The sequence below is a fragment of the Oncorhynchus gorbuscha genome, linkage group LG18 (genome assembly GCF_021184085.1).
Source record: "Oncorhynchus gorbuscha isolate QuinsamMale2020 ecotype Even-year linkage group LG18, OgorEven_v1.0, whole genome shotgun sequence".
Taxonomy (NCBI): domain Eukaryota; kingdom Metazoa; phylum Chordata; class Actinopteri; order Salmoniformes; family Salmonidae; genus Oncorhynchus; species Oncorhynchus gorbuscha.
Window position 1 is genome coordinate 36,626,929 of NC_060190.1, and position 23,966 is coordinate 36,650,894.

The following is a 23,966-nucleotide window of genomic DNA, read 5'->3' on the forward strand; positions in this document are numbered from 1 at the left end:
GTGCCTTGAAATACATCCACAGGTACACCTCCAATTGACTCAAATTATGTCAATTAGCCTGTCAGAAGCTTCTAAAGACATTTTTAAAAATCTGTAATTTTCCAAGCTGTTAACTTCTTCGAGATAGGGGGCACTTTCTGTCGTTTCCCCAAGGTGTTTGCAGCATTGTGACGTATTTGTAGGCATATCATTGGAAGATTGACCATAAGAGACTACATTTACCAGGTGTCCGCCCGGTGTCCTGCGTCGAAATTATTGCGTAATCTCCAGGTCCATGCACGTTCCATTTCTTCAGGGGAGAAACCAAACTGCCACGAATGATTTATCATCGATAGATATGTAAAAAACACCTTGAGGATTGATTCTAAACACCGTTTGCCATGTTTCTGTCAATATTATGGAGTTAATTTGGAAAAAAGTTTGCGTTGTAATGACTTAATTTTCATTTTTTTTCTTACCTAAACGTGATGAACAAAACGGAGCGATTTGTCCTTCACAAATAATATTTTTGGAAAAACTGAACATTTGCTATCTAACTGAGAGTCTCCTCATTGAAAACATCTGAAGTTCTTCAAAGGTAAATGATTTTATTTGAATGCTTTTCTTGTTTTTGTGAAAATGTTGCATGCTGAATGCTAGGCTTAATGCTATGCTAGGCTATCAATACTCTGACACAAATGCTTGTTTAGCTATGGTTCAAAAGCATATTTTGAAAATCTGAGATGACAGTGCTGTTAACAAAAGGCTAAGCTTGAGAGCAAATATATTTATTTAATTTCATTTGTGATTTTCATGAATAGTTAACGTTGTGTTATGCTAATGAGCTTGCAGCGATAATTACACTCCTGGATACAGGTTTTTTCCGTAGCCAAACGTGATGAACAAAACGGAGCGATTTGTCCTACACAAATAATATTTTTGGAAAAACTGAACATTTGCTATCTAACTGAGAGTCTCCTCATTGAAAACATCTGAAGTTCTTCAAAGGTAAATGATTTTAATAATAATAATATAAATAATTTATTTGAATGCTTTTCTTGTTTGTGTGAAAATGTTGCATGCTGAATGCTAGGCTTCATGCTATGCTAGGCTATCAATACTCTTACACAAATGCTTGTTTAGCTATGGTTCAAAAGCATATTTTGAAAATCTGAGATGACAGTGTTGTTAACAAAAGGCTAAGCTTGAGAGCAAATATATTTATTTCATTTCATTTGCGATTTTCATGAATAGTTAACGTTGCGTTATGGTAATGAGCTTGAGGCTATAAATAGGATCCCGGATACGGGATTGCTCGTCGCAACAGGTTAAAGGCACAGTCAACTTAGTGTATGTAAACTTCTGACCTACTGGAATTGTGATATAAGTGAAAAAATCTGTATGTAAACAATTACTTGTGTCATGCACAAAGTAGATATCCTAACTGACTTGCCAAAACGATAACGAGACATTTGTGGAGTGGTTGAAAAACTAGTTTTAATGACTCCAACCTAAGTGTATGTAAACTTTAGAATTCAACTGTATCAATGATGTCGCTCTTGTTAATTCTTTGATCCACCTCTACACAGACGACACCATTCTGTATACATCTGGCCCTTCTTTGGACACTGTGTTAACAAACCTCAAAACAAGCTTCAATGCTACATAACACTCCTTCCGTGGCCTCCAACTCCTCTTAAACTATTCTTCCAGACTCATATTAAGAATCTCCAATCACAAAATAAATCTAGAATTGGCTTCCTATTTCGCAACAACGCCTACTTCACTCATGCTGCCAAACATATCCTCATAAAACTGACTATCTTGCCGATCCTTGACTTCGGCGATGTCCTTTACAAAATAACCTCCAACATTCTACTCAAAAAATTGGACACAGCCTATCACAGTGCCATCCGTATTGTCACCAAAGCCCCATATACTACCCACCATTGTGACCTGTATGCTCTCGTTGGCTGGTCCTCGCTTCATATTTGTCGCCAAACCCACTGGCTCCAGGTGATCTATAAGTCTTTGCTAGGTAAAGATGTGCCTTATCTCAGCTCACTGGTCAACATAGCAACACCCAACCGTAGCACGCGCTCCAGCAGGTATATTTCACTGGTCATCCCCAAAGCCAACACCTGCTTTGGCTGCCTTTCCTTACAGTTCTCTGCTGCCAATGACTGGAACAAATTGCAAAAATCCCTGACGCTGGAGACATATATCTCCCTCACTAACTTCAAGCATCAACTGTCAGAGCAGTTTACCGATTGCTGCCGCTGTACACAGCCCATCTGTAAATAGCCCATCCAACCAACTATCCCCATATATATAGATTTTCTACTTGCACATCCTCATCTGCACATCTATCACTCCAGTGGTAAGTGATACATTGTAATTACTTCACCACTATGGCCTATTTATTGCCTTTACCTCTTTACTTCATTTGCACACACTGTATACAGATGTTCTATTGTGTTATTGACTGTATTTTTGTTTATCCCATGTGTAACTAACACTTTGTTGTTGTTTTTGTCGCACTGCTTTACTTTATCTTGGCCAGGTCACTTTTGTAAATGAAATAAAACATTTAAACTCATCCCAAACCATCTCAATTGGGTTGAGGTCGGGTGCTTGTGGAGGCCAGTTAATCTGATGCAGCACTCCATCACTCTCCTTCTAATAGCCCGTACACAGCCTGGAGGTGTGTTGGGTCATTGTCCTGTTGATAAACAAATGATAGTCCCACAAGCGCAAACCAGATGGGATGGCGTGTCACTGCAGAATGCTGTGGTAGCCATGCTGGTTAAGTGTGCCTTGAATTCAAAATTACAGACAGTGTCACCAGCAAAGCACCCCCACACCATCCCCCACACCATCACCCCTCTTCCTCCATGCTTCAGGGTGGGGCCTACTCATGCAGAGATCATCTGTTCACCTACTCTGCATCTCACAAAGACACAGCAGTTGGAACCAAAAATCACTAGCTTGGACTCATCAGATCAAAGGACAGATTTCCACAAGTCTAATGTCCATTGTTCGTGTTTCTTTGCCCAAGCAAGTCTCTTATTATTGGTGTCGTTTAGTCGTGGTTTCTTTGCAACAATTTGACTATGAAGACCTGATTCACGCAGTGTCCTCTCAACAGTTTAATGTTCAGATGTATCTGTTACTTGAATTCTGTGAGGCATTTATTGGGCTGCAATTTCTGAGTCTGGTGTACTCCAATGAACTTATCCTCTGCAGAATAGGTAACTCTGGGTCTTCCTTTCCTGTGGCAGTCCTCATGAGAGCCAGTTTCATTATAACGCTTGATGGTTTTTGTGACTGAACTTGAAGAAATTTTAAAAGTTCTTGAAATGTTCCGGTTTGACTGACCTTCGTGTCTTAAAGTAATGATGGATTGTCATTTTTCTTTGCTTATTTGAGCTGTTCTTGCCATAATATGGACTTGGTCTGTATACCACCCCTACCTTGTCACAACACAACTGATTGGCTCAAATGCATTAAGAAGGAAGGAAAGAAGGAAAGAAATTCCACAAATTAACTTTTAATAAGGCACACCTCTTACAATTTTCAAACGTGAGTTCCACATTTCTTCAACGGTCACCCCAGAGTGAGTTGTTTTATGCACGTGATGTCAGAATGCACTCACTGTTCCAAAATGTGATTGTTACGCAACAGAACAGTTAACATGAGCTGCCTATTAATTATCTATAGGGTATGTTTCAACTTGTCAATGTCACACCCTGACCTTAGATATCTCTGTTTTCTTTATATTTTGGTTAGGTCAGGGTGTGACTAGGGTGGGTACGCCAGTTTTTGTATTGTCTAGGGTTTTTGCATGTCTAGGGTTGTTGTAGGTCTAGGGTTTTTTGTATTTCTATGTTGGCCTGATATGGTTCTCAATCAGAGACAGCTGTTTATTGTTGTCTCTGATTGGGGATCATATTTAGGCAGCCATTTCCCCTTTGTGTTTTGTGGGATCTTGTCTATGTGTAGTTGCCTGTCAGCACTCGGTTGTATAGCTTCATGTTTCGTTCTTTTAATAAATACGAATTACCCGCATTACCCGCATACCACCCTGCCCCTTGGTCCGATCCTTATAACGAACGTGACAGAAGATCCCACCAACAAAGGAACAAGCAGCGCATTTAGGAGGAATGGACCTGGGAAGAGATTCTGGATGGAGCAGGACCCTGGACGCAGGCTGGGGAGTATCACCATCCTAAGGAAGCATCCAGTATTTATGCTGCAGTAGTTTGTGTCGGGGGGCTGGGGTCAGTTTGTTATATCTGGAGTACTTCTCCTGTCCTATTCGGTGTCCTGTGTGAATCTAAGTGTGCCTTCTCTAATTCTCTCCTTCTCTCTTTCTTTCTCTCTCTCGGAGGACCTGAGCCCTAGGACCATGCCCCAGGACTACCTGACATGATGACTCCTTGCTGTCCCCAGTCCACCTGACCGTACTGCTGCTCCAGTTTCAACTGTTCTACTTTATTATTATTTGACCATGCTGGTCATTTATGAACATTTGAAAATCTTGGCCATGTTCTGTTATAATCTCCACCTGGCACAGCCAGAAGAGGACTGGCCACCCCACATAGCCTGGTTCCTCTCTAGGTTTCTTCCTAGGTTTTGGCTTTTCTAGGGAGTTTTTCCTAGCCACCGTGCTTCTACACCTGCATTGCTTGCTGTTTGGAGTTTTAGGCTGGGTTTCTGTACAGCTCTTTAAGATATCAACTGATGTACCAAGTGCTATATAAATACATTTGATTTGATAGAGGCAGCGAAAGCGGAACGGCGATATTACGAGGAGTTGTACCAATGAGACAAAAACGAGAGGCAGCCCCATAAACATTTTTTGGAGGGGGCACACGGGGAGATTGGCTGAGTCAGGTTGGAGACCTGAGCCAACTCCTCGTGCTTACCGTGGGGAGTGTGTGGCTGGTCAGACACCATGTTATGCAGTGATGCGCACGGTGTCTCCAGTTCGCATTCATAGCCCGGTGCGCTCTATTCCAGCTCCTCGCATTTGCAGGGCTAGAATGGGCATCCAGCCAGGGCGGATGGTCCTGGATCAGCACTCCTGGTCTCCAGTACACCTCCTTGGACCAGGATATTCTGCGTGTCTCCGGTGCGTCTGCACAGCCTAGTGTGTCCTGTGCTAGCGCCCCGCACTTGCCGGGCTCAAGTGAGCATCCGGCCAGGACGCATTGTGCCAGCTCTACGCTCCAGATCTCCAGTGCGCCTCCACTCGCCCTGAAGTGCGTGTCACCAGCAATACAGTGTGGCTAGCTCAAATCCTGACTGTTGAGTCAATCGAAACTGGATGTTCTAAATAAGCATTCTTATCAAACCGGTTTGAGCATACCCTCCAGGGACCACTGTTGAATGATCTCACCCATTTGTTGGTATGTGTGAAAAGGTGAATTGAAATGCATTCCAGGTGTCTACCTCATGAAACTGGTTGAGAGGAAACCAAGAGTGTGCAAAGCTGTTATCAAGGAAAAGAGCTTTGAAGAATCTCAAATAAAAAATATATTTGGATTTTGAAAATTGTAAAAAATAAAGAAAAACCCTGGAATGAGTAGGTGTGTCCAAACTTTTGACCAGTACTGTGTGTTATTATTTTTACAAGCGAAAATTCCTAATATATCAACTGTACAGACTTCATCATTGGCAAAATACAAGACAATTTTTTTTTCACATTGCCTACCGAGTGGTGCAGCGGTCTAAGGCACTGCATCGCAGTGCTTGAGGCATCACTACAAACCTGGGTTTGATTCAAGGCTTGATTGATTTCCTCTCACACATTGGTGCGGGTGGCTTCGGGGTTAAGTGGGAAGATATTAAGAAGCGTGGTTAGGCGGGTGATGTTTCGGAGGACATATGACTCTACCTTTTTCTCTCCAAAGCCCATTGGGGAGTTGCATCGATGAGACAAGATTGTAATTGAATATCACAAAAATGGGGATTAAAAAAAACACAAGTTTTACATTATACGACAGAACACATTGTTTCCATGTCAGTTGTGTCTGTGAGTACCTGTACTGTGTTGTTTTGGCTTTTGTGCCGTGCCAATTGTGCAAATATGATTACGGGTCTCATCCTGTGGTGTATCATTGTACTCTTGTGTTTTCGGTTCTCGTCCCGTGTATGTATTCAAGGTACTCCTCGCACTTTTGTTCGGGTTTCAACCCTGTGTTTTGTATACATGTTTGTTTGGTCTTTGTCCCCATGCCTTTACATGGCACAATATAATTGGGGCAATAAAAAATCCTATTACCCATTCCTGCGCCTGTTTCCCGATCCTTCACACAACATTACAGTCACCTTGGAACTATAAGGTTCTAGCTGAAAAAATGTGATTCCAAAACAATTGGCTTGAAAATTACGAACCCTGATTGGTTTGAATGGTGTCAGTCATTTTTATCTTGTATAATTTTTTAACCAAACAACATGAATTGGGGTATTTGCAAACCATGTCCCTGAATATTCAAATTATCCCCCAACTCTACATTATTAAGTAGTGGGCTAGCCTGTGCTAGGGTTGGTGTGGGCTAGCCAATTCTGGGATAGTCCATGTTGGGCTGGTGTGGGCTTGGTGAGTACTTTGTGTGGGCTAACCCCTGCCCACCTTCCCCACCAAACACACACATGGGGCCAATGGGGTCATATTTGCTGGGATATCATTTCACGACTGGATCATAGTCACATAGGGATTTTATTACACTGTTTTGGTTTCCAGAGTGTGTCTCACCTCTTTGCCGATGTCCAGGTCGTAGTGGTCAGGTTCCATCTGTAACCGTCTGAGGCGAGCAATCTCCTCCCTTGGTGATTCCAGCACCCCCTCGCCTCGTACTGCAGCCTCCAGGTCCTTGATGTCCACCTCATGGGCTGTTAGCCTCCGCTTCACCTGGACACGCACAGAGATAAACAATTAGGAAAGAGACTGGGAGGCCATACCAAAGGCTCAGCCAATCAACATGGCCAGGAGAGACAGCCAAGGGGCCAGAATTAGTATTCATGGATCCACCCAAATCCGAATACCCGAGATCTGACCTGGGACACGAGCAGATTGGGGCCCAAAATTCAAACTTTTCCTCTGGTCCGGATCGGATCCTGTTTGATTTTCATCGGGTTTCGGATCTATGTAACTACAGCTGATAGACCTGTGTGGAACTGAATGTACCTGACCACAGCTCGGCATGGCCTGTTGTATATTTATTTTACACTAATAAGATTAATTTATTGACAGTCCTAGCCAACATATAAAAATGTATTCATAAATCAGAAGAGCAAATTGGCTGAAAAACATATATTTTTTGTCACTCAGGTCTAGGTCTGGTTGTCGTCGGGTCCATTCGGGTTCAGGTTTGATGGTTCTCGGGTCCAGATCCCCCTTAAAAAAATACCGGGTCCGTTCAGGTCCGGGTCTGAATTGTCCTCACGTCTGTCCGGGTTGGGGTCCAACTTTTTAGACCCGAGAATAGCTCTAGCCAGAACAATATATTGGATCCTACTCAAGTTACATTTCAACGTGCAGTACATATTCTTGGTGGCTGACTATCAATGTATATGTATATGTAAATAGTTATGAGAGCCTACCACTCTGTAGTTTGTGCCTGCCTGGCTACCCAGGTTCAGACTGCGTCTCTTGTCCCTGACAGAGCTGCTCTGGTTCCTACGGATACGCTCGTTTTGCTCCTCAATGCTCATCTTGGACTTCACCTCAGCAGGGAACACTGCACTCTTCGGACGCTCCTGTGACACAGGAATGACATGGAAATGATGGTGGAGGGAATGACAAACGAATATGATAAAACTTCAAATGTCTTGATCTTTTAAAGGATCAATTTGATTGCACCCTTCAATACACCAGGCATAGGCCCACAACATAAAGGCAACATCAAATCGGTAAAATATCATAATATAGTTACAATACATCATGTCTATTGATCACATCACATCATCCACATGATGATAAGCTTCCTGAGTTCCATAATGCCCTGTCCGGCATGCTGCCTACCCTGGAGATTCCATTGGGCACTTTGCCGTTGCGTCGGGTGATTCCATGGTCGTAGGAGTGGCCCTGGTCCTCCATGGGAGACTTCGTTCTGGGAGGAACAATCCCCACTGGTCAGGGGACAGACAAACAGCGTGTCAGAGGATGACATGATGCGTCCCAAATGGCACCCTATTTCCTATATAGTCTCTGGTCAAGAGTAGTGCGCTATGTAGGGAATAGGATAACATTTGGGACACATCCACACAGAGGATGAGTCACGGGGGCTATAATAATCCAATCTATTATTCTGTAAACAATTGACTTTTATAAGGTCCAGCTAGTCATGAGGACCATATTAGTAATCTAATTTTATTTTTGTGCTAGCAATAGTATATACTTGATTATGATGTAATTTATTCTATTATTAGATTTGGTTTGACATTTGAAGTGGATTTCATTCCGAGTCTGAGGGGAGCCTTCTTTTTTTTTAAGGTTTAGCATTGTCTAACAGTTGGGGATTAGATCAGAAATGCATTTGCGAAAGAAGTCATATGTAATATTAATAAAGAAGTTCACAGTAGCTCCAGTACAGGTTTAGAGAACTGAAATATAACTCCCCTTTTTGGCGCCATAGAGATTGTATAACTCTGCTAGTTTAAATGCAAGGTAGCATTACACGTTTACGCACAAAGGCCTCAAACAGTAGACTACAAGGTATGAGTCATTGCTGCCTATGCAGACTGACGAACCAGAACTACATTACTCAGGCTCCATTGCTTCCTGTACCTTTATTCATGTTGGCCTGTCGATCCTGATCCAGCTCCTGAGCTTCGTTGCTATTGGTCCGTTCTCCCGGTGACACATCCTGTCGGTAACCATACTTTTGCTGCAACACAGAACACGAGGAGGAGATAATGACTCATCGCCCAATCAATAGTAAGAGCTTTACACACCAGGAGAGTGTTGGCACTAGTCAGGCAACAGCATCATACCCAGCTACGCAGGTAGCTATTAGCCATATGGTTACCCAAACACAGAATGCATTACATAATATGCATTAGTGTGGACAGCAATGACGGGGTTATTGACAGATATAGTGGCAGACTCCAGAGCTCAATGGTTGGAAAGAGATCCGGCATAAGTGGAAGCGCACGGTCTACACACTACAGCACAGACACAGCACTAGCACAGGGACGAGCACAGTCACATTACTATCACATCACTACACCAACTGACAAACAGACAGCATGCTAAAGAAACCACCACCGTAGCGTTCCTATGGGAACCTGCAACTCGCCCTTAGCTTAGCCGTAGCATTCAGAAGCACCCAGTACACTAGAATGAATTGTTAGATTAGATTTAAAATACGGCATTGTGTTTTTGTTTTTGTTTGATATTGTTGCTTTAGAACTTGTTTGATTAATTACTGGTCAACAGATGCATATATTGTTGACCACACAATAACCAAATGTGCTGTTAAATGTATGAAGAGTTTGCAGTACCAACCATAGAAAGTGATTGATTGACAGCTGTTGTCCAATGTGTAAGAGCATACTAAGGTGAGACCAGTGTCACTGAAGAGAATAATCATTTCTAGTGCTGGTGCTTTTGGAGAGCTGAAACAGGCCGAGATGGAGAGCGAGAGAAAGAAGGAAGAGATGGTGGAATAGGAGCCATGAGTAGTGAAGCACTAGAACAGACGGAGAGGTGTGAGAGTGTGTATGGTGGATTGGGTGATGAGGAATGAAAAAGCTTTAGGAGTTCGGGAACGTTTTGGGGAAGACAGTGATGGCTTCAAGGACAGGTAACAACTGCGCTTGTGGTAGAAGTTGCCTTAACCACAGATCTAGGATCAGTTTATTATACCGCTTATCCTTACTTTACCCAGTAGGGGTATGAAAATAAATCTGTCCCTGAATCAGTGGTTATGGACATATGCCTCCTTGGGGGCGTGGCCGGGGGCATGGCAGGGACGGTAACTCCCTCCCACCCTCCCGTCACCAAATACCTTTCTGCTGTGGGACTCTTCATCGTCAATGTAACCGTCCTCCAGACCCAGGCTGCGTGGCCAGGCAGAGCTGTCGAACGGCAGAGGGGGGATGGAGGGGGGCGATTCCAGGGGGCAGTAGGATTTGGGAAGTGGTGGCCGTGGCGGGCCAATGTCCTACAGCCACGAAAAGGAGGGAAGGAGGCGGAGAGGAAGAGAGGGAAGGAAGGAAGGATGGAGGAGGAAGGGAGGAGGAGGAAGAGAGCGCTGTGCATCAGGAGGAGTGACAAAAGCCAGGCGGAGTGCAGAGCAGAGAGGATCATGGGACGATTTGAGGAATGGAGCCCCGACCCCAAGAACTTCAGAGGTAATGGGTCACAGGTGTCCAATGATATGCCTGTACTGAGAGCTAGCATGAATGCACACACTGATGCATTCTAATCATATTAGTAGCACTGATACAGACCACTGATTGCTGCTGAATTTGAAAAACAAGATAGAAAATAGCACCACAGTTTTTGACAGACACTGTGAACAGTTACAGTTATTACGCAACACAGACGATACGTAGGCTTATATGATTCACAAAATCAACTGTTATTTTCTGCTCTTTCTGCACTATAATTCAAATTTCAGCGGCATTACGAACTCCATTCCCGACAGAGAGAAAGAGAGAGTTGGCTGAGAGCCAGAGGAAGGCAGAGGCACTACAGGCTTCAGGGTTTCATCCTAAAACAGGAGGATCCGTCCCCAGTGCCAGAGCGCCTCCGTATCGTCTGAACTACATCCCTCACTCTTAATCAATCAGCTGATATGGACCTGGGAAACCCGCTGAGGAGATTTCTTTGGTCTTATCATACTCCTTGATACCAATGAATGAATCTATTGATTGATTAAGCACCATAGAGGAAAGAAGAACGCAGACACTTTGACCCTGAAGGACTGGAGGACTATATTCACACGGTCCATCCAACCACAGATACGATGGATGAAAACACAACTTCCTACTTCCTGGTCAGAGGTGCGGATCTGAACGGACGGTCTGCCTGGCACTTTGTGTATCCCACAGACCTACACCACCGAGTGCCATGTTCTACATAGTGAGTGATGCCGTAAAGAAACAGGAGAACATTTCCACATCGCCACATTTCCGCTCCACCTCCCAATTATGTTTCTATAAATAATGTGTGTCTGTAGTTGGCCAGGGATTACGCAGAACACTTGAAATAACCTGTCATCCTAACGGCCTCTTAACTGAATCTTAGCTAAGTGGATCAGGAGATATGTGAAGGCTCTCTGTTGCCTAGTGGACACACCAGGTCATGCTCTTTAGATTTGAGATGAAAGGAAAATGTGTGGTTGCGCCCTGGTCAATAACAGCACTATAGGAACTTCAGAGCTAGTTTTTTTTCTGGCAGTGAAAGAAGTCATTGATGTTGAAATGGCACTTTATATAATTATTTAACTATGTGTTATGCACGTTGAAAACTCCTGACTTCCCTTTTTCCTGGGAACGTCCTTCAGTGAGGATTCCCTGAGCCTGCTGGACACAGAACTTTAACTTTATTAACCACTGACTAGGACCATTAGTCACCTTCAGCCTCAACTTTTCCCCAGAAAGCATAACACATTCTGTTTCAAACTTCCAGCTATGCTTTTTACTATTGGCAATACACTGTAATATAAGCTGCATCATCATAACATAGTACAACATCACATTCTAACTGTTGTTGTGTCAAGTCTGTCTGGTGTGGGCTACAATTGCTGCAGTTGTGGCACCGTACTGTCCACCAGGTCTATAGATGGGTCTTCCTGTACACTCTGACCTAAGGCCTGTTGTTTGGATGAGTGTGTGGTGGTATCGGGGTGTGGGGTGTAGGGTAAGCACCGTCGATAACATCTAGCTGGTTGTTGGGGAAGGTGAGTGGGCGAGTGCGGGTACGTGAGCGGGATCGTCCTTGGGATTGTTCTCGGGACTGAGGGGCTAAGCAGAGGACCCGGTACTGTGTTTCAGTACTGAGAACTCTGGTCCTGGGGTGAGGTGGTAGGGAGTGTTTATGTGGATCTGGAGTATGGCTACAGGCTAGTTGGCTAACCAGACAGGGGTTTTGGCGGGAAGATGAGTACTTGCTCTCAGGGACAGTCAGGTGGGTATGCTGAGGTGGGTATCTGAGGAAGGCAGGGTAGCTAGCTCGGTAGGAAGGTGGGTCTGGGAGAACATCTTTCCTGTAGCCAATGGCTTGCTGTTTCAGCTGAGGGGAAAGCTCATTGGTTAGCTGGGTGTATTGGTGGCTGGGGTTACTGCCAGTAGATGCTTGCTGATTGGTTAGTTTGGCAGGGTGGGTGGGTGAGTGGGTAAACCTATGGCTGTCTCCTTGGAGGAGTGGAACTCCAGAGCTGGCTCGGTGGCTGTTTGGCTCTAGATGTGTACTGTCCATTTTGGCGGGCTGATTGCCTTGGCTGGTGCTGTGGGTGGGGTTGGGGTTGGGGCGGGTGTTTGGTTGGGTGTCTTTGGTGTCTCTAAGGTCATGCTGGTTGGCTTGGGAGGTGTATGGTTGTGCATGTTGATGGGTGTCTATACTCTCTACAGGGGCAAGCTGGTTGGCTTGGCAAGTGAAAGGCTGGGTGCTTGACTCAGGACCAGGGTGTACATTTGGTTCAAGACCAGGGTGCCTATTTGGCTCAGAACTTGTTTGGGTGTTAAGTATGGATTTACGTTTAGGACGGGACTGGGTGGCTAAGTACAGGATTTGGTACTGTGTTTCAGGACTGAGAGACCTGGACTGGGTGTGAGGTAAAGAGTGTATATGGGGGTATTTTGTGTTTGGGTCAGGACCAAGGTGGATGTTAGGTTGAGGACCTGGGTGGGTTTTTGGCTCAGACACTGGTCTATTTGGATCAGCACCTAGTTGGGTGTTGGATTCAGGACCTAGTTGAATACTTTGTTCTGGCTGGGTGTTAGGTTGAGGACTCAGGTGGGTGTTAGGTTGAGGACACAGGTGGAGACCCAGGTTGGTGTTTGGGTGGTTGCGTGGGTGGTAGGAAGGGCTGGTGCTTACCTCCGGACCCAGCTGTTTGGTGGGGGAAGCCTGGGAGCCGGGCACTGGGGAGAAGGGGCTGAGTGGACTGGTGAGGCTTACTGAACTCAGGGGACTGGCAGGACTATTGGTGCTAAAGGAACCTGATGCCCCACTGGCCACTGTGGGAGAGAGGGGAAAGGGAGATGGGGGACATGAGAGAAGAGGAGAGGAAAGGACAAGAAAGAGAATTGCGTAAACAAAAGAAGATAGGAGATATTGATTAAAAAAAAGAGAGAAGGGAGTTAGATATGCATGTAGCATACTGTTCACCCAAATACTCATATTTATTAATTTATTCGATTATCATCTTGTGTTTGAGTGGCAATTACTATATTTGTGTGAGACTATAGTGTATGTTATGTTGTTGTGAGGTGATGCGTACCCCTGTGTTTTGCTGTGTCTGTGCCTCTGGAAAGGTTGCTCTTGTGGAGCCCCTCCCACACTTCCTGAACTCTCCAGAACTCCTTCTGAATGTGTCTATGGACCATCTCACTCTGACCAAGGAGAGTAGGGGGTGGAAAGAAGATGAGGGAAGGAAAGGTGATACAAGAAGGATATAGAGGAGAGGAAAATGTTAGAGAATAACATTTTAAGTATACTACTGAATAATAGCTTGTTAATAACTTATTTTTGTTATTATCAAGTATTCTGTTAGAAAACAAGTCAGTGAGTGATGCAGGGGTTACAGTCGGTGGCTCGGTTATAAGACCAGAGTATTGTGAAGGAGCGAGACACCAGATAGCCTTATTGTCTTGGAAAACAACAGGGTTGCATTGATTAGTGCACACTGTAGCAAAACGTTTCACAACAGAAAATGTGAAAACATGCGTTTTTATTGGACAAGTTCAGGTACTCTCTCCCAGTTTCGGCCCGTTTGCATCCATTTCATTCCTAGTGAATACGACTGTGTTAGTGAGTGGGTCACAGACACTGCAGTCTCTTCACAGTTCACCACCACGAGCCAGGTTCCATCCCATGGAAAGGAGTGACAGTCAGGTGTTTAATGGGGCAGGTTGACTACACAATGATAAATAGGACATGATGAACATTTTAATTGTGTTCATTTCTTATTGATGACTGGTTCATATGCTTTTTAAATGATTGATTAGAAGGAAGGTTTCCGCTCAGCTATTAGCAACCTAGGATAACACTCTGGTACCTGGAAAACAGCCAAAGATACGCCCTAGAAGCTAGAATGGAACCCTACAGGTGGGTTATGAACAGGTGAGATTATAGGATCAGTTCCATTCTAGTCATTTTATTTATAGGCTTCAAATTCAGTGTTCAATTGGTGACTGGCTAAAAACACGCCACAGGAAAAATGTTGAAGATTTGGTGGATCACAGAGTAGATGACCAGTGTGGGGTCCTGATGAAGAGAGGGTGTCCGTGTACCTGCCCGCCTGCGTTGAGCTGCTCCCACAGGTCCCCATGGATAGCGTTGACCTCGTCCTCCAGAGCTTCAAACTCCATCCGTGTGGTGGTCAGAGCCTGGGGACAGCAGGGGATAGAGGAGACACTCAGGACCTGGAACTATGAACGTTTTTCCTAGATCAAAAAGGGGCTCGGGTGGTGGGCACATGCATTTTTTTTTTGCCTATATATGTCGAATCCATTGACTACACAGTATCTATCACATTGGAGTAGGAGAGTTGTCATCTGATGGAGATCAGATGTTATAGATTACAAACAGAAGGTCATAGTTTAGATTTAGAGAAATGGGTTATGCGCCATGTCTCTTCCACAGGATACCTTGAAAGGATCTCCTTGATTTACTCATCACATTTAGGTTACAGTATATATCATGGATCACTATGGATTATCATAGATTGCTATAATCTTCTGTATGTGTCTTACGCTGGATGCCTGGGAGAGTTCTCCTCTGATGTTGATGAGCTGGTTCTGCAGTGTCTCCTTCTTCAGCTGTAGTTTGTCTGCAACCAGCGGCTGACCCCGGTACAGCTCCATCTCCTGATGTGTGGCCACCAGTGCTCCCTCTAGGCTGTCCTGGGAACAGCAGGTAACAGGGGACATGTCAGGCAATGGTTGGGGAGTAGGGTGACGTTTCCCTTAGATGCTGACCTTGGGTCAGTTTTGCATTCTCACTTGATAATGGTTAAGGTTAGGACAGGGGAAGAGGAACGCTAGGTCTTTACCTAGGGGTGTTCTTTTATGTTTACTTTCATTAGCAGCTTTGTATTTCGTACAGTACCTTGTCCATTCTCAGCCTGTGAACAACTGCCTCCTGGTCCTTTAGAAACCTGTTTTGCTCACACAGACGACCCAAGAGTTTCTAAGAGAGAGAGAAAGAGAATGAGAGAGAGAGAGAGACATTGGAGGAAGTGTGTTTGCAGGGGAGAGGATGGTTTTTGAGGGTTGATTGTTTAAGAGAGGAGGAGAGAGGATGGTTGGATGGAGGGATGTGGCCTTACGCTGGTCTCAATCTCATTGAGTTTCAGTGTGGGGTGAAGCTCCCTGTATGGGTCATGGAACGGAGGCACCTGGGAAAACAGAGGCAGGACTCATTCTTAATACTAACATTATATCAACCAGAACCCAATTCAAACAAATTCTCCATAGATCAAGGGTTTGCAAAACAACTCGCAGCCAGAGTGAGCAATTGGAATGGCCCAGATCCATGTGGCTGTAAGCAACACTTTATCAATAGCGTAGAACCAAACAGAATAAGTGTAAAACACCGTACCATGTGCATAGTACATACTGTACATATGACATCACTACGACACAGGACAATGTATATTGAATCAATATTAATACTGATATACTAGACAAATAAGATCATGACAATAGCCAATCAATAACTAAAAATAAAAAAAAAGCATAAATAAAACTGTGATGTTTACAGCATCGAGCAGTAAGAGCCGACAGGGTGAGCTGGAATGATATAAACCCCTCTGTCAAAAGGTCAAAGGTCATATCCAGGTTGTCCATGTCCTTATGGAGCACTGTGATTGGAAAGTATGTGAAGGAGGATATGACATCGCAGTGAAGACAGAGGGGCACGCAGAAGAGACAGAATTAGGCTACAGCACAAGACAGGATATGACATAGAACACAGATGGAAAAAACAAAGGAACTTAACAAAGACACATACAACACTGCATGGTGAAGCAGTATGGATAACTAAAATCGCCATCGAATTGGTTGGACAAAGAAACCGAAAGCTAGAAGAGAGCCTAGCGTCTAACATCCACATGCTAGAGTAGGGTACTGGAGAGAGGAGGGAGAGTCAGGCTTGGGCTTGGCTGTATAGACCTTGGGGGAGACTGTGGAGTCAGGGGGAAATCCTTCACCTTGATTCTGTCTAGACAACAGCTGAGCCTCCTAGCCTAGATCACTAGTGACTAGAAAAGCCCTGAAGAGGGCAGTAGCTGACCTCTATGGAAAGAGCACAAGCACAAGCTTAGTTACACTCTGAAAGCAGAAAGCCTGTGGCTACAAGGCAAATACAAAACAATCTGTGCTGTAACGGTCCAGGCTTCTTGGAAAAGCATTAGTCAGCTGCTAGTAAGTGTAGAGTAGGCATTTACTGGTCTTATTGCATAGATACATGTGTCTTATTATTAGTCTTTGAGGAGGGGGATAGTGTGAGGGTATGGGAGTCTTTGTGGAGCAGTGTTTAACAAATAGTGGGTTGGAACTGCTTTCCTTTGGGTTTTGGCATATGACTGGGTCATGGTTAGAAACATGATTTTTTACTTGGTTACTTATATGAAAAGTTCAAAGGCTTTAGGTGGAAAAAGTTTTTTTGTGGGGGGCTGTGGGTCTAGCTGAAGCCTGTCTCTCTGGGACACTCTCTGCTCTCTTACTTGTGCGAAGAGCTTTGCTCTAGGGGAGGATCGCTCCACCATTCTGGTTACCATGCCGACAACGTGATCCCTCCCGGTCACCTGGGGCAAAACACACTGCCCATCATTCTCCTGCTTGCCACAGTAATGACCAGGAGCCTGACGTCTAGCAGTAATAATCCCTGACGAGTGCTTTTTGTTGTTGTCTTCTCTTACTTACATTTTTCAAATGAAATTGGATACATCGAAGAGACACATTTCTGTTTGTGTACAATGTCCAACAAAGAGTTCCAGTACTGTGATCTGAAATGGTGCGTATACTGTAGCACTATGACCTGGTCATTATGATAAGGTGTAAGCAGTCCGTGACAGGGAGACAGGGGAAGGAAGATAAGACAGTGGGAGTGAATGTGGACTGTGTTCGTGAGAAACAGGTGTTTAGCAGGTGACAACATGGACAGTCTTCCACGTGACAATACATCTAAACAATGTGGCAAAACGTTGTCAACACAAATGCTGTCAACCGCACTGTGTGACGGGGTTTATGATATAACCAACAGTTTGCGGGTGATCAGAATGTCACTCTTCGCAAACGTCTCACGACTTCTGCTCTGTACTCAGTAAGTTACAAAGCTTTCACAAATTGACTGACTCAGCGAAATGTGTGAAGGTATTAAATGTATTAAACAATCCGATTTGGTTTGGCGCTGTGATGTGTTCCACGGCAGAGGGGTAGAGGTGTGTCCAGAGATGCCCACGGTACGTACCTGTTGATCGAGGTACTCCAGGTTCCTCTGGAGCTGCAGGTCTAACATGTCCTCCTAATAGAGCAGCATAAGCAGCAACAGTGAAAAGGACAAGGACAGTGCAAGACGCAGTACCAGAGACGCCAGTCAAGCCAGTAGCAGCAGCATCAATGGCACCAGCAGACGCAGATACAGACAGGGAGAGTGTAAGAGGGGGAGAGAGAGAGAGAGAGAGAGAGAGAGAGAGAGAGAGAGAGAGAGAGAGAGAGAGAGAGAGAGAGAGAGAGAGAGAGAGAGAGAGAGAGAGAGAGTGACAGAAGTAAATAAAGAGAGAGACAAAAAAAGAGGGAGAAAGAGAGTGACCAAGAATGAAAGAAAAAGAGACAGCGAGATAGTGGAGACAGGGAGGACAGACATAAGAACTCAAACCAGAAACAACAGGAGAGCACAGCTATAGCATACCTTTAGTTGCTGGTTACATTTTAAGCAGAGGTAGCTGCCAAGGACCTTATCCCAGCCAAGTGAGTGTGTAGGTGTGTGAAAGTGTGTGTGAGTACTCTAGCCAAGTGTCTCCCAAACTTGACATTGGACTCATTGGTCTGTATCTCTTGACAGTGTAACATTCTTTGGGAGGACATACCATTTTGCTGTGGAGAGAGGGGGAGGCAGGGTAGTTGTAGTGGTACATTCCTTGGCTTAGCGACCTCCTGTCTCCAGGGTAATCATACTGAAATAAGATAAATAACCAGGATGTTCTGGGATCACTATGATTTTGGCCTAAAAACACAAACAAATCTTCACCCATTAACAGCTGACAATAACACACACACACACACACACACACACACACACACACACACACACACACACACACACACACACACACACACACACACACACACACACACACACACACACACACACACACACACACACACACACACACACACCCTCTCCCATCTCTCACCTTGGGAGAGCTCAGTGATCTCCTCAGTCCATACACAGAGGGGTCAGCGTAGATCACATCCTCCCGTAGCCTGCCTGGTCCTCTTTCAAACCGGGCCGAGGGTGAGCAGATAGGCGAGGCAAAGCTATGGGGGCTGGGAGAGTAGGGACCACCCGTGGACGAGGAGGGGGACCTGGGAACGGACCTAGACCTAGGTTGGATGGACAGACGCCTCATGGCGGTCTGGGCTGCATCCATCTGGCCGTAATAGGCAGGGCTGGGTGGGGGGCCGTATGGGTCTCGGGGGGGCGGGGGTCTGAAGAGGGGCCCGTCCCGCAGTGAGCGTCTCTTCTCATCGTTGGTCCAGCGAGGGGGGCCCATGCGGTCGTAGCCCACAGCTGACACGGAGCAGATGCTGTCAGGGCGTACGCCTGGAGGGTAGAGGGGGTACTCCTCCACGTAGCCTGGACCGCCCCCCACGCTACTGTAGACGCTGTAGTAGTCAGCTGGTACGCCACGGTTCACTGTGTAATAATGAGATGGACTAGGGGAAGAGAGTGAGAGAGAGACGGTTGAAGGGAAAACATGTAGTTGTAGACACTAAAAATACAAATAAGTCTTCACTCTACCACTCCCTTAATCTCACTTTCTCTTACTCGTCCTCATCCTCTCTCTTACCTCTCTACCTCTGTCTCTCTCACCTGTTCAAGTCCTCCTGTACAGCTATGACTCTGCGCTGGTTGACCCATTGCTGTAGCTGAGTCATGGAGCTCTTCCTCTGGGCCTGTCTCTCAGGGTTTGTCCGTGGCACGAAACCCCGTCTCAGCACTACGTTCTCAGGCTGCTCCCTCACCTCCCTCCCCTCTCTCATCCCTCCCTCTGGAGGTGCCTGGGGTGGCCGCCCATTACCCTGGGGTGGTCCGTTTCCATAGTTTGGGGGTCCGTAGGTGCCCCACCCATTGGGCTGGTGATGGGGTGCACCCCCAGGTCCAAGCACTCCTCTCTCCCCTCTCTCTCCCACCATCCTCCCGTCCTTTTCTGAATGGCTGGTAGAGGGAGGGGGCGTTTCCATGGCGTCGACCCCGTTGACCTTGTGATGTGCAGGTTCTCGTGATCCGCGCTCTGGGTCTAGGAGTTCAGTCGTCTGGCCGTTGTCCTCAATGTGTGTGTGTGTCTGGGTGTGTGGTTCAGGTCCTTTGGTTACCAAGGTGTTACCATGGAGTTCTGCTGTGGGCGTGGTGGCCTCGGAGTTGGTGGTCCTGTGGCGAAGGGACAGAGTTAGAAAGTGTGTGTACATGCGTGCTTGCGTGAGTGCGTGTGTGTGTGTGCGTACATGCATGTGTGTGCTTGTGTGGACCTCTGTGCAGGCGGTATCTGGACGTGTGCAGCCTCGTTCATAGCGTCAATCCACTCCTCCTGTTCCTCGGCAGTCTCAGCGCCGAAGTAGTACGTGCGTGTTCCTGCGTGTTCAGCCTGCAGGCAGAACACAATGGTGCCCTTAATCTCACCTTCCTCCTCTTCCTCGTACCAAACCTGGAACAGACAGAGAGAAGATATGGCGTTGGACAGAGCCTTCCTCACGTGAAACATCACCATCAGCATCATCACACACTTTCATGCATTTTAAGCAAAAGCACACACACAGGTCTCAAATGCATGCATTTTAATGTTGCCTTGAATAATTGTCAATGGCCAACAAACCTTTCATACACAGTACTACAAGCATATTGGAGAATGATTAAACAGCTGCATTTAGTTTCAATTATCAGCATCGACTGATGTATTGGTGAGTAGTTAGAGCATGCAAACGACGGCCTGGTTAGGGCAGTCAGAAAATAGCTCAGGTTAGTGGTGAATATCCAGCCTTTAGAATGGCACCGCAGCAGTGAAGGATGGGCATATCAACGAGGCCATTTAGAACTCAGTCAATGGCTGTGTTCGAATGATCAAATCTGTAATGCATTGTGGGTCAATTGTGACTGACTGACTGACTGATCTACGAGTAATAGTGAGATGTTGTTTAAGATGCGAGGCGATTTGTAGATCGGTCAATCGCGCCTTGCCTACAATGCTGGCTGGCTGTAATGTCGAACACGCCCGTTAACACGCAGTTTAAAAACAGTCACTCCGTCTACAGACGCTTGGCAGTAAAACCAACAGGGTGAAACCAGTGTGTCACTCTGTAGCAGTTAGTCACCGACGCCATGCAGTGAGCAGAGGAACCATGCAGTTGGGAGAAGGAGAAGAGAAAGGGTGAATAAAGGGTGAATACTACCTACATGAAATAAGATCAGCCGGGGAACTCTACACAGGCACAATGGAGGACAGCTATGCTCAGGGGTCCTCACAGGTTGGGGTGAGAGGGAGGAGAGGAGAGATCGGTAAGGGTCAGAAGGTTATAAAGGTCAGAGGTCAGAGCACATTGATTGGTGGGGTACCCAGAGGGTAAAGGTCGGCAAGGGGGTGGGCGAGGATCCTAGAGAGAGGTAAGGGTGCAGTGAGACCTACAGTGTATGTCTTATATTTCTGTGAAACTCAAGGACCGACAAATATCCGGCAAGCACTGGTGTCCTGAAAGAAATACTGGTTAATAACGAGATGATACATTCATGTCCTTTCTCTTCCCTGGTGCCACTGTGCTTGGTCAGCTAGCTCACAGGTCATTCTAGTCTACACAGCAACATGTGAAAATCACGGGGTTAACACCGTAATTTCTCTCATCTGCCACATGAGGGCAGTAGAGGCATATCAGCTTCAGAGAAGTGTGTAAAAACCTCATTGTGCACAATCATGTTGCGTCACTAGTCAATGGAGAGGAATGAGACAACGCTGATCTGTTACTGAGCCAAGAGGGCACAGGTGTGCGGAAACAAGTGCGATGTGCACTAAAAGGGGTGCAAGTAAGTTGAGCCATCAAACGTTCTATTTCGATGCACTTTTGTCCAAACCGTGGCGACGAGTAATACACATTCTGCCAGCTACATATAGACACTGGACAGTTGTTCACCGATCCGACATGACCCCAGTCATCTTCGACACAGTACAGATCAGACAATAGAACACAGGAAACATATTCATAGATAAAGCACTGTGTCAAAGGTCCATTGTCCCTGTCTACTGTGGAGGTTTAAACCATGCAACCCAAAACCCCCAAAAAGACAGCAATCCAAGACAACAAGGAATAACCCTAATCATGAAGAGTCATGAGAGAAACCCGTCCTCTCCCCTGCTCTATCTTTCCCCAAGTCACACCTGACAAACTCCTCAACTAGAAATCCCAAGAAAGTATTCGGCACGCATGTGAGTAATACCGCGTTTTCGTACGTGGTATTGCCTGGCAGCAGTCCAACATAGGGAGACAGAGAGTGCCTAACGAGGCACCGTAGGTAGGGAGTAGTGTGAGAACACACACAGTGGTACACAGCATACGTCCTTATCAGTAGAAGGTCAAGTAAAACCGAAAGCATTCACTTAAATGTAATTAGTCTTCCTAGTGAAAGACCTCCGGACACCTTGTGCCTCTGTGGACGGTTAGTCGGTGGGGAGAACACAGTCAACAGTGGTCAACACAGAGAGCTACTCTCTGAACAAATGGAGATACAGTATGAGACAGAAGTATTGAGCAGTGGCAGCAGCAAACTAGTGTTCGACAGAGCACAGTAGGCCTATAGAGACAGTATACAGTACAGTGGCTGCCACACTAGCTTCTATGTTTGCACCAAACACCAATCACGACAACAACATTCTCATTTGTATTCTAACTAGAGTGTAGCCTAACTGTCTTGGAACAGAGAGCCAACATGTCGTACATTAATATTCTAATTCTAAAATCAAGTTTGCCAAGTTGTCTCTGAGGCCAGTGTGTGTCTGAGCTTTAACAACCTTTTCAGCTCTCTGTCCTTCTGTCAGCACATTAGCAGTCTGCCTGTGATCAGAGCAACTCCACACCAGCCGGAAGGAAGGACTGGGAATGGGGAGTGCTGAGGCACACACACACACACGCACACGCACACGCGCACACGCACACGCACACGCACACACACACACACACACACACACACACACACACACACACACACACACACACACAAGCACACACACACCCAACACAATCTTTAAAAGAGCTATTAAAAACACAGACCAAAAGACGACAACGCAATTCTAGTCCAAAGACATAGAACACCACTGGCTGTTATAGCTTGACAGCCTGACTGATTGTTTCAGAGCTCTGCTATTTTATCTATAAAATCTTGTCTGAATTGTTAATGTACATCATCAAGGTCAAAACAACAACAGGAAGAAAACAAAAGAGATTTTAATCTCAAATGGATGACCTGGCTAGATGAAGTCAGCTCTCTAGTCCTTTAATTCATCACGTCAACTGCCTCACCAGGACAAAACAATAAGTTCAGGTGTATGTGATCTCAAACAGTTGCTCAACCCCCCCCCCTCCGTGCAGTGGCAAAACCGGTCCTGCACACACTCACGCAGGTGAGACAATGAGCTGTGTGTGTGTGTGTGTGTGTGTGTGTGTGTGTGTGTGTGTGTGTGTGTGTGTGTGTGTGTGTGTGTGTGTGTGTGTGTGTGTGTGTGTGTGTGTGTGTGTGTGTGTGTGTGTGTGTGTGTGTGTGTGTGTGTGTGTGTGTGTGTGTGTGTGTGTGTGTTCACCAGGATCCACTACACACCTGGGGCAGATCTCACCCCAGAGTCAGTGTTGAGGAGAATAACACTCCCTCCTGTGTTGTGTTGTGTTGTGACTCATTCACTATAAGGGCCATGGCACGACAGCTCATACTAGCTAGCAACAGCCATTACTTAGATTGAAGTCGACAGGGCGCCAATTGGCAGTTGTTGGTTTGCCTTATATATATATATATTATACAGTTTGGACTAGGAACTGCAGCAAAATATCATTTTATTATAGTGTTATGCAGGTGAATGAGGACCCAAAAGCGACTTGGCGAAAACAGAGTCTTTAATCCAGTAAAGTAAATATTCAATACTCCTAGACAATTCGGAGCGGTAAATAAAGCATAAAGAACAATTCCACTCGTAATGACGAGAACAGACTGGAGACTCGATCATGAACTGCAGGTTGCCTCGGGAAGGCACTTGACCGTAGCAGACTCAGACACCTGCTCACCACGCAGCATCTGAGGGAAACACGACACGACAGGGCGATACAAAGACACAGCACGGTGAACAATATACAAGGATCCGACAGGACAGAAACGGAAAACAAGGGGAGAAATAGGGACTCTAATCAGGGGAAAAGATAGGGAACAGGTGTGGGAAGACTAAATGATTGATTAGGGGAATAGGAACAGCTGGGAGCAGGAACGGAACGATAGAGAGAAGAGAGAGAGAGAGGGAGAGAGAAAAAGGGGAACGAACCTAAAAAGACCAGCAGGG

The 23,966-nt window shown here is 45.7% G+C and overlaps 1 protein-coding gene across 14 annotated transcripts in view; it reads right to left on the bottom strand.

Annotated features, from left to right (window-relative positions):
- LOC124002453 (pleckstrin homology domain-containing family A member 6-like) overlaps window positions 1–23,966 on the bottom strand; it is a 137,154-nt gene that overhangs the window by 14,325 nt on the left and 98,863 nt on the right. For 5 of the 14 annotated variants that reach the window (XM_046309851.1, XM_046309849.1, XM_046309850.1 and 2 more), the window contains 16 exons: window positions 19,888–20,087; window positions 19,256–19,813; window positions 18,576–19,098; window positions 18,249–18,335; window positions 17,630–17,683; window positions 15,486–15,554; window positions 15,266–15,346; window positions 14,911–15,060; window positions 14,449–14,544; window positions 13,437–13,548; window positions 13,034–13,173; window positions 9,996–10,151; window positions 8,774–8,873; window positions 8,009–8,115; window positions 7,588–7,743; window positions 6,740–6,895 (listed from right to left, as the gene is read on the bottom strand). In XM_046309851.1, the coding sequence (XP_046165807.1) occupies window positions 6,740–6,895; window positions 7,588–7,743; window positions 8,009–8,115; window positions 8,774–8,873; window positions 9,996–10,151; window positions 13,034–13,173; window positions 13,437–13,548; window positions 14,449–14,544; window positions 14,911–15,060; window positions 15,266–15,346; window positions 15,486–15,554; window positions 17,630–17,683; window positions 18,249–18,335; window positions 18,576–19,098; window positions 19,256–19,813; window positions 19,888–20,087 (2,745 nt within the window). The remainder of the gene's footprint in view (window positions 1–6,739; window positions 6,896–7,587; window positions 7,744–8,008; window positions 8,116–8,773; window positions 8,874–9,995; window positions 10,152–13,033; window positions 13,174–13,436; window positions 13,549–14,448; window positions 14,545–14,910; window positions 15,061–15,265; window positions 15,347–15,485; window positions 15,555–17,629; window positions 17,684–18,248; window positions 18,336–18,575; window positions 19,099–19,255; window positions 19,814–19,887; window positions 20,088–23,966) is intronic. The other 9 variants (XM_046309847.1, XM_046309857.1, XM_046309858.1 and 6 more) reach the window with 6 other exon arrangements.